The sequence below is a fragment of the Etheostoma cragini genome, chromosome 13 (genome assembly GCF_013103735.1).
Source record: "Etheostoma cragini isolate CJK2018 chromosome 13, CSU_Ecrag_1.0, whole genome shotgun sequence".
Lineage (NCBI taxonomy): Eukaryota > Metazoa > Chordata > Actinopteri > Perciformes > Percidae > Etheostoma > Etheostoma cragini.
Window position 1 is genome coordinate 14938810 of NC_048419.1, and position 9561 is coordinate 14948370.

The following is a 9561-nucleotide window of genomic DNA, read 5'->3' on the forward strand; positions in this document are numbered from 1 at the left end:
AGTTTGAAATGTTAATAAAACCAGTGATTTTCTTGCTGCTGTTGAGGCACTGCTATTATTTCGAACACAACTGTAAATTCCTGCACACTTCTTACATTAGTCTAAAACCCAGTATTCCCAGATAAGATTCATGTAAAACCTTCAGTACCTTCGGTGTTGGCTCGTCCTCTTGCTCCTCCTCCTCTTCATCATCTTCCTCAGATTCATCTTTAGCAGCAGCTGCCTTCGATCGCCCACCACGCCTGGATGCCAAAGAGGGGGGACACAGAGGGGTGAATCAGAATGCCTCGGCATGCCAAAGGGAGACATTGGTAAATGTAGAAAACTTCATCTCCACCACCCACTGAAGAGCAAAGCTGCAGCCTGGCTCAACGCAGAACTTTCTTATTTAAAAGTATCTCAAAATATCACGCACCACGGTCTTTGGCAGATCAGTAATTCACACATACCCTACTGGCCAGCAAGATTCAATAATGCTTTAAAATGCTTACTGGTGATCTAGATTGTGTTGCACGGCAGGATGAATCAAATTAATAATATATGAAAACTGTCCAGACTCACATTTCTTACTCTTAAACTTATTCAACCAAAATACATCAACTGAAGGGAGAGCAACAAAATGTGAGCCAAAATGTAATTAAAGAGTAGTAAATGGACAGATTTATTTACAATTGTGTAGTCTTGTGACGAAAAGCACATTCGAGGTCATTACTAAGACAAAATGGCAGGAAAGTTTTGTGCATTTCATGTAAGCCACAATCCGATTTTCTATATGAAAAATGTTTTTTGAAAAAGAAAAACAATGTTGAGTTTCAAGGGTTATTTTTGAAGATTATGCTAGGCTCGTCTATTAAATTATTTTATCAAACAGTGGCAGGTACGCAAGTTAAAACAAAATTTGATACACAAACAATATTCTAAAAACCTTCATTGTGATGTTAAAAATGTGTGCTGGAGTTATGTAACAACCTGGAAGATCACAAAGCAAGTGTACAGTACATCTTACACTGGTTTCTTGGCAGGAGGCTGAGCAGATTTGGGTGGACGTCCTCTCCTTTTTTGCGGTGTGGACTCGGCTGACTCCGTGCTGTTAAACAAAGACAACATGCAAACAACAGAGTTTAAGACAAATGTATCTTGCTGACGGACTGTACATTGGTACCAGCTGTGTTATTAGTGAAGCTGACTGAACATCTTTGAAATCATTTATGGATACGGTTTCTTACCCTTGTGATCGCCGCGGCGCCCTGGCTTGCCTGCCTCCCTTGGCTTTCAAATCCAGATTTTCACTGCTCCTTTCATCCTCTTCGTCATCCTCCTCCTCTGCTTCCTCCTCCACCACCTTCTCCTCCTCTTCCTCCTCCTCCTCATCTTCTGGTGGAGGAGCTGCCTTCTTTCGCCCCCTCTTCCCCTTAGCAGGAGTATCCTGACTGGCAGTAGCTGACTTCGGAGGCCGGCCCCTGCGTCCTTTTTTCGGCGGGCTGTTCTGTTCATCCTCTGGCCGATTGTCCTCGTCCCACTGTTCCTCAGACTCAGCCGCCGCAGTTGTGTTGGCTGCCGTCTTCTTGCGTCCACGCTTTGGTTTGTTGTCCTGGTCATCGCTGGTGGTCACGCCACGTTTGCGACCGCGGGGCTTTTCTATATCCTGCAAAAGACAAAAGAGTATTCTACCAATTATTCCATCGATTAATCAAGTAATCGGATAAGAAGTAGTTTTGTTTTATTGAAGAGCAATAAAATAAAATAGTTTAATTTAATTAATAGTTTTATTTTAATTTTCAGAAAAAGCAACCTTTTTATTGCTTACTTTGCTCACAATATCATCTTTAAAACTAATTTAAGTGCCATTTTACATTGTTTTCTGAAATACAGTTAACAACCTCAAACTAAAGCACACATTAAAACATACGTAAACATTACCTTAATACATAAACTACAACTTTCAACCTGAGACTGATTTGTATATAGGTATATATGTTCATTTTAGTTATGTTCAACCTATTTTCAGTTATATATTTGATTACAATGTCGCACAGCTCGGTTACACACTCATGCCAGTAGATTGTTGATCAGCTGTTTCTCCGTGAAGAGAGTGAGAGAGTGGTGCGCAATAATCAATAATCAATTTTCTGAAGGGATACAAGTCAGCTCTTTAGATTTAATTGTGGTCACCTCAACACTACGTTTTCTTGTCTTTGATTTTGGTAGTTGTGTTTGTTGTAGTTTCATCGTCCATAAAACTCAAGTTAGACTTAATGCATTCTGTCGAGACGCTGAAGCATTGACATGCTATTTTGGACACTTTGAGGTTTTCTCTCGTCTCTTCTCTTAGCCCCTTACACGTTTCTGGATTTTGTAAAACAGTCTTCACGGCGTGTGTTGCAAGCGTCAGCCCGGTGTGCAACAGAAATAACCCTCACTGTGAGCGACACAACCTTGGTAACGTTAATTAAACAAAGCTTTGAGGCAAATCATTTTTGCATTGAAGATTGTTAGTAATCAAATAATTTGAGTTCCTCGAGGAATCGTTGCAGCCCTAGCTGACTATGCTTCCTGCTGTGGTCTGTGTGGACCATGATTTCGTTTTGTGAATAACATACAACATCTTGAAACTTTTCTTAATGACAATGTCATTTTTTACCCCGGGAAAGTTAGTAGTCCATTTGCATCTGAAATGTAGGATACATTGATACTTTTTGCTCAAAGACACCTATCAGAAGATAACATGTGACTTTTTGGAGAAGAGAGAATTTCTAACAAAAGACAAAACGATGTACGCAGTAGCTCTGGAGGCTGTCATGATAGTTTACATAACGTGTACTTGCTAATCCTATCTTGACTTAAAACCAGCGGGTGTTTACACAGCACAATCAAAAACACAGAGCTAGAAGGGTTTATGACTGGAAACACTTAACTGGATCACAGCAACATGCCCATTTGTACTTGTTCTAAGCTACTGTGTCATTTGTTTATTTGTGCAGTCAAACTATAAAACCGATTAAGAAAATTCCAGTTTTTCATTGCTTTTAATATTTGCCATTACAAATCAAATTTATATACAAAAAAAAAAGCCTTCTTAATTTTGCTTTTTTATCCTATTGGTGTCATGGGTGTTCTCATCATAATAATAATTTATACTTTATTAATCTTGTAAGGGATATTACAAGGTTTTTCACTGTTATTATAGACATTACTAACAGGCCTGAATCTCACACTCACACACACACACACGCACGCACGCACACACGCACTAATGGAGAAATGTCAGAGTGAGGGGGCTGTAGCTGTCGATGGACGCACCTTGGCAGCGCCCAGGAGGTGAACTTGCACCTCTCCAGCAATGATTCCACCCCCATACTTTGGTAGTATGGGGACTTGTATTAGCAACCCTCAGGTTCCAACCCAAATCTACAGACTGAGCTACTGCCACCCTCGTTATCAAAACTAAATTACAGCCATGAGAAGGAATTAAAGATTTAGTTACTAGAACTAGAGTTGTGCAAATGTGATAAAAAAAACCCTGATATTTCCAACTAGGGAGGAATATTATTGAAAGGAGTATGGCTGGGAGATTCTGCCAACATGTAGTATCCCAAGAATTGGAACAAATAACTCATTACTGTGAAATTTTTCGGGATGATTACTGGAGTTTTTAGACAATATGTATAAACAAGATGGTCTGTGAAACTCCCATTAGTAATGATTAGTACTAATGGCCAAGCAGATGTGAAGTGTCACTATGATACAACACCAACAACTTCAAATTATGAGACAAACCATCTTAGTACCTAAAAAGACAGAATTAAAGCACTGTTGCTCTATTATATATACACACCAGTCTCACATCACAGAGGATGTTCTATCCATATAAAACAAGGTTTTAATACCTTGTCAGTGCTGTCTGCTCTTGTCAGGCTGATGTCCTCATTTTCACTGTGATCCATTTCTGTGCTGTCATGCCTGAAACATAGCAATTATTAATGGTTACTTTTTTTATATACAAAAAGAAGAAAAAAATGCAGCTCAAGGTGCAACAAGTGCCATGTCTTTTTGGTATCCTGTGCAGTCTATTAGTAGATATCAGCAAACATGTTTTCTTTATTTTCCATTTTACAAATGAGTAGATCCAGAGTATTTTCTACGTAGGTTCAGAGATCAGAGCACCTGAATGTCTGGAACTGGATGAGATTTGGTGTCTTTGTCAACAACATTTAAGCAGGGTGACGACTTGTTGACATCAGGGTTTGAACTTTAGAGTGTGTATGTGCAATATGTGTCTTATACCTGGTCTTGCTGCGTTGTGGGGAGCCTGGGTTGGACGAGGGGTCATCGTTGCTGGCAGTCTCCATACGAGAAGCTTTACTCTGGATCGGTTTCCCCGCCGACGACAGGGGCTTGTTTACTGCCCCCAAAACGTTAGCAGATTTGGGCTTGAGGAGGGAGGGGCGAAAGAGGACATGAGTTTGATACGTGTTCCATCCAACAATGTCCGGCAATTAGATGCAAAAGCAAACATTGCTACTTCAGAGGTTTGATTAAGCTTACCTTTCCTGGTGTGAAGAATGACTTCATCTCTGGTGGAAGATAATTTTTTGTGTTGTTGAAATTCTGAAACAGAGAGAAATCTTATGTCAGAGCATTTGTTGCTTGTGACTGAAAACACAAGCTGAGGATTATGAGAAGGTTTGCTTTTGCCAAACAATCTCATAAGTCAAAATGTGTGCCAGGTAAAACAAAAAACTGGTGAAGGCACTGAAAACCAAGTTATTACCAGCTACCACAATCAGGAAATCACAAGTCATCTGTGTTTATCTTTTAATGAACAATTTAGTATGTGCCCTTTTGAAAATTATGCATACATGTACATTAGTACCTGTGACACACAAAACGATGTGTGAACGATCATTTAAAAAAAGAAGAGAATAAAAGGTTTTCTGATCTTACTAGCAGCTTAGCTATTGCTATTAATGTACATAAAAAAGAAGAATGTAATAGAAACTGCTTTGCTGGACATTAAATATGGAATCTTCTGGAAAATGCTTTGGAGTGCAGACACTAACCTTGTCGGGTTTGGTGAAGAAGCATGAGGGCAGCACAGGGTCTTTTGGGGACTCCAGGCTGTAGGTGGTGCTCTTTGACATGATAATGTGCATGGCCACATCACACACTGTGTAGAGTTTCTGTACAGGAAAGACACAAAGTCTAGTTAGAAGGATGCTACTCAGGATGGTAGATATAGCAGTGAAATAATATGTGCCGTCCATATACATCTATCTACACGGTGAACATGAACTTGCAGAGGAAATGTGTACCTCGTTGGTTTTGGAATCACTGGGGGACTGGGCATCTTTCGTCTGTTTGATATTTTCCACCATTTTCCTTATGAAGGCATGGCTGTTGTTCTCATTCTTTGCCATGATAATCTCCAGGACAAACCATAGAGCCCTAATAAGGAGGGGAAGTTTGACATCAGCATGCAGGACTTAAACCGTATGATGTAAAATCTTCCTTTTAAGTTCAAGTTCTTGCACTAAACTGAAGAAGCAATTCATGAGTAATGGCAATGATAAAATGGTAATAGCACAAAGTATTCTCTATGGGGGGAAAACAGTTATATTATTCTGTGCCTGGTGTTTTTACAGCCAACAAAGCTGTGTCCCCCATAAATATGACTCTGTAATGTAAACACCAGGTTGTAATGTTCCACATTAATGTTTCAATTTATAAATGTGTATTTAGCTTAACCAGCAACTTTCCCCAAACAAAACTTACTCTTTAATTTCTTTGAGCTGCTCAATGTCCTGAACTTTGACATAGTCTGGGTCATGTGCCAGCAGGTGGATGGTGTAGGGTACCACATACTCCGGCAGCAGAGAGAACAGCTTGTCTGTTAGCACACACAAAGGAACCATTACCACTTCACAACAGTGCCAATGATTACTGCCATGTGCCCAGAGGAGCACTATAACGAAAGCAAAATATCTCATCAATTCCCTTTCCCAAATTTCTTATTTTCATCCCTAACTTTGAAACATACACACACACACACACACACACACACACACACACACACACACACACACACACACACACACACACACACACACACACACACACACACACACACACACACACACACACACACACACACACACACACACACACACACACACACACACACACACACACACACACACACACACACACACACACACTTTTTGTAGACATTACAAATTGTCAGATTTCATTTAAAAATTGATTTTGTTCAGTTTCTTTACCGCTGATGGCGGCGTGCTGTTTGAGGTACTCTCTGCGTATGTTGACATTTTTCACCAGGCACTGGCGTGCGTGAGCCCTCCTCTCCTTAACAGGGTCCTTGGCACACAAAGCAAACACCGCCATGTATTCCAGCGGCAGACGTAGGCGGCAGAGGCCCCGGTGGAGCTTCTGGGAAAAACACTGTCGCACCTGGTAGCATTCATCCTAGAGCGCAAAGAGAAAGACGCACAGAAAACAGTGGCAATAATAAAGAGGAGAATTGACATTATAAAACGGTTATGGGGAGAGAAAGTAGGGGGAGAGAGTGTAGGGAGACAAGAAGAAACCCCAGTAGGATCGCATAATTTCAAAACATTGAGAACAAAAAGAGCCCTAAAACACACACAAGCTTAGCTTGAAAAATGCCAACTTCTTACATTTATGACAAGAGCGCAAAGCTGATATTGCTCCAGTGTGATGATTTCATGATAGCAGGGCTCCTGTGCCAGCTTCAGCAGGGCGCACGCAGCTGCCAGCCGCAGCCTCGACATGTCTGGTTTACTAGGGGACAAGGGGAAAGAGCAGAGGAGACAAAAGTACACAAGGATTTCTTGATTCATCTGCAATGTGTTACAATTTAAGCCTGACAACCCCCTAGGTTCCACAATAGCCATTAAAATCCAGCACTTGACTGAAAATTATACGATTATGATCTGAAGACAAAGCTTTCTCTGAGATGCTAAAGACACACAGAGGACCCTTTGTCTAATAAAAGAGTTTAGGCTTTGTCATTTACCCCATCCTGCCCTGTTCGGTTAAATCTCCGTCACTGTGTAGAATTGCAGTCAGCATCCTCAGGGTGGAGTTGCCTGATTTGCTCTGGTTGTTCTTCACGCCTAGTAACCACCGCACCATAAGCTTTATGCCCTGGATCTGAATGGAGGAGGGCAAAAGGTCAAAAATCAGTCAAAAAGTTTAAAAAAAAATGAAAAATAAAATTTAAGTTACATTTCCCCTGATCCTGATTATTGTATCGTTAAGATAAATAAAGCAAGATTGTGTTGACATGATAATTAACATGACAATTCTGTTTAAAATAAACAATCAGCAGTACACTGAACTGGTGCACAGAGTTTTTGAGAGATACACAAGTGTTCACGGCTGACCTTGGCAAGAGTCTCTGGAGACACTTCATCATCAGGAACCCAAAGTTTGGTTGTTTTCTTGCCTGGGACCTACAGCCAACACAAAGATGCACTTTATAAAAACAAATGCATTGTGGTCCTTTAACCCATCAAATCAGACAGTATACAAAAACTGATGAAATGTGTTTTTCTTTGTAATATAAGATTAGTGTACCCGGTCATTCATGAGCAGATCCTTCACAATAAAGTTGGCGACTAGAGATTTGAGTGGTGCTGCAAACTGTTCTGGGGCCAGCTGAGCCAGGTGACCCAGGGTGGTCAAAGGAGTGATGAGCTGCTCCAGGTTAGCAGGGTCCAGGCCTTTGTGCAGAGGCTGAAGAAACACATAACATCTATTGACTGTTTGATCCTAGGTCAGACATGCAGATCTACTGGTAAACAAAAACATGGACATTAAATTGTATCTGACAAATAGTACAGGTTTAGGGGGTCGTGTTCATCATTCATTCATCAATCAGTGTGTCATTATTTCATTTATTGGTGTAGTTGAGAACTGATTTCACCTCAGGGTGGTTTCTAAATATTTCAAGCACATTTATCATATTATTATAATCTGTTTCTCTGCATAAAAAAATGTAAGGGATTTGCTAAGTGTGTCAGACCAGTAGTTACACACAACTTTTCCTTTTATGTGTAAAACAAGTATAAAACCAAACAGACGGGACTGACTGACCTCAAAGATTTGGGCGAAGTGTGTGTCTCTGTTGGTGAACATGGTGTTTATGCAGTGGATGGCATACTTGGCCTGGCGAGGGGGGCCTCTCTTGGCTTTGGCCTGCAGTACCGGCAGCAAAACACTTGGGGGAGAAAGCAGGCAAACATCATTACAAACCACAGAAAGTGTTTTCATAAGTGCAGCATGTCTGATGAAACACCAGTGTGACAGCACACATTCTAATGTAAGCCAGAGAATGAAATCATTAATCAGCAAATTCATACATACGATTTAATGTGAGGGAAACTCTCTTCCATCTTGCTGCCTGTGTTCTTGAAGATCTGCAGCGCTGCCTCCGCGACCTTCTCGTCATCCATCTTCAGACAACCCAACAGGGATTCAAACGTCTCTGCAGAGTGGAATGACACTGGGTGGGTGAACGACAGCACCTGTGTGGGATGAAAAACAAAGGGTCAATCCGCTAAAAATTATTTTTCAAAAATGATCCCTAATATCATAAAACATGTAGAATGTTTTTTTTTAACAGTCTAGAATTGGTTGTATCACTATTGCAACTGCTGCTGCCAGCTGAAGTTTGGGTTTCTAGCGGTTTTGGTTTTTACCTTCAGCAGTTCCAGTCCTGCTCTGATGGCCTCTTCAGTGGGGACACCCTCCTCCTCATCATCAGCTGTTCCATCTATAGACTTGTTAACCTGTTTTATCAAAGCACTGATAGATGGTGGTAGACATAAAAAAGAGAGAACGATAAACAAAAGAGCAGCACGGCAATGATTATTCCCAGCTGCCTTTAAAGAAATGGCAAAAAACACACCCACACATACACACACACACCTGATGGATTCTGTGTCGATGTGTACAGGAGCAATTCTCTCTAGCAGGAACTTGACCATTTCCAGAAATGGATTGCTGGGCTGTTTGGGGCTGCCAAGCTTTTTAGTGATGTCTCGCTGGAAAGGTGACAAACAAATGATAATATTTCTAATTCAAACATTGACACTGTAAAGCAGGATAACCCGACAATCTCTCTGTCTCACATGTGTCATTTTTAGTCTCTACAACATTCTGTGGGCCTAACTAGTACTGTATAAGAGAATTACAGATCCTGAGCTTACTCCCCCCCCCCCCCTCCCCCCCACACCCTATAATTCACAATATAATTTATTACACAATAACTTAAATAACTTCAATAAATTCACAACAAGACAGTGGGGGGATGGTTGCATTTCATCTTATGGCACTACAGTTGAACAGAAATGCTCACCACACAGACTTCAGCTTGCTTGCAGGAACACGAGGGGCTGACCAAGGTTTCCAACTGATCTCTGATCCGCTCGTCATCATCCAGGACCTGAGCAAGCTTCTTTACAAAGTCCTGAGCCTTGCCTGGGTCTGGCAGGTTTCCTATGAACACACAAAAAAAAA

The 9561-nt window shown here is 41.0% G+C and overlaps 1 protein-coding gene and 1 long non-coding RNA gene across 3 annotated transcripts in view; one reads left to right on the top strand and one right to left on the bottom strand.

Annotated features, from left to right (window-relative positions):
- Positions 1-5473, top strand: part of LOC117955232 — a 16252-nt gene extending 10779 nt beyond the window's left edge. Inside the window, exon 3 of the long non-coding RNA XR_004658991.1 lies at positions 5463-5473. This is a non-coding gene — a long non-coding RNA (uncharacterized LOC117955232). The remainder of the gene's footprint in view (positions 1-5462) is intronic.
- Positions 1-9561, bottom strand: part of pds5b (PDS5 cohesin associated factor B) — a 30769-nt gene that overhangs the window by 1085 nt on the left and 20123 nt on the right. The window contains exons 15-34 of one of the 2 annotated variants that reach the window (XM_034889558.1): positions 9401-9540; positions 8971-9086; positions 8742-8847; positions 8407-8567; positions 8137-8260; positions 7618-7776; positions 7425-7493; positions 7055-7191; positions 6696-6819; positions 6279-6483; positions 5773-5887; positions 5313-5445; positions 5061-5180; positions 4546-4608; positions 4285-4430; positions 3888-3960; positions 1346-1645; positions 1227-1309; positions 1007-1087; positions 149-242 (exon numbers count right to left, since the gene is read on the bottom strand). In XM_034889558.1, the coding sequence (XP_034745449.1) occupies positions 149-242; positions 1007-1087; positions 1227-1309; positions 1346-1645; positions 3888-3960; positions 4285-4430; positions 4546-4608; positions 5061-5180; positions 5313-5445; positions 5773-5887; positions 6279-6483; positions 6696-6819; positions 7055-7191; positions 7425-7493; positions 7618-7776; positions 8137-8260; positions 8407-8567; positions 8742-8847; positions 8971-9086; positions 9401-9540 (2549 nt within the window). Of the gene's footprint in view, positions 1-148; positions 243-1006; positions 1088-1226; positions 1646-3887; positions 3961-4284; positions 4431-4545; positions 4609-5060; positions 5181-5312; positions 5446-5772; positions 5888-6278; positions 6484-6695; positions 6820-7054; positions 7192-7424; positions 7494-7617; positions 7777-8136; positions 8261-8406; positions 8568-8741; positions 8848-8970; positions 9087-9400; positions 9541-9561 lie in introns of both variants that reach the window. The other variant, XM_034889557.1, reaches the window with a different exon arrangement.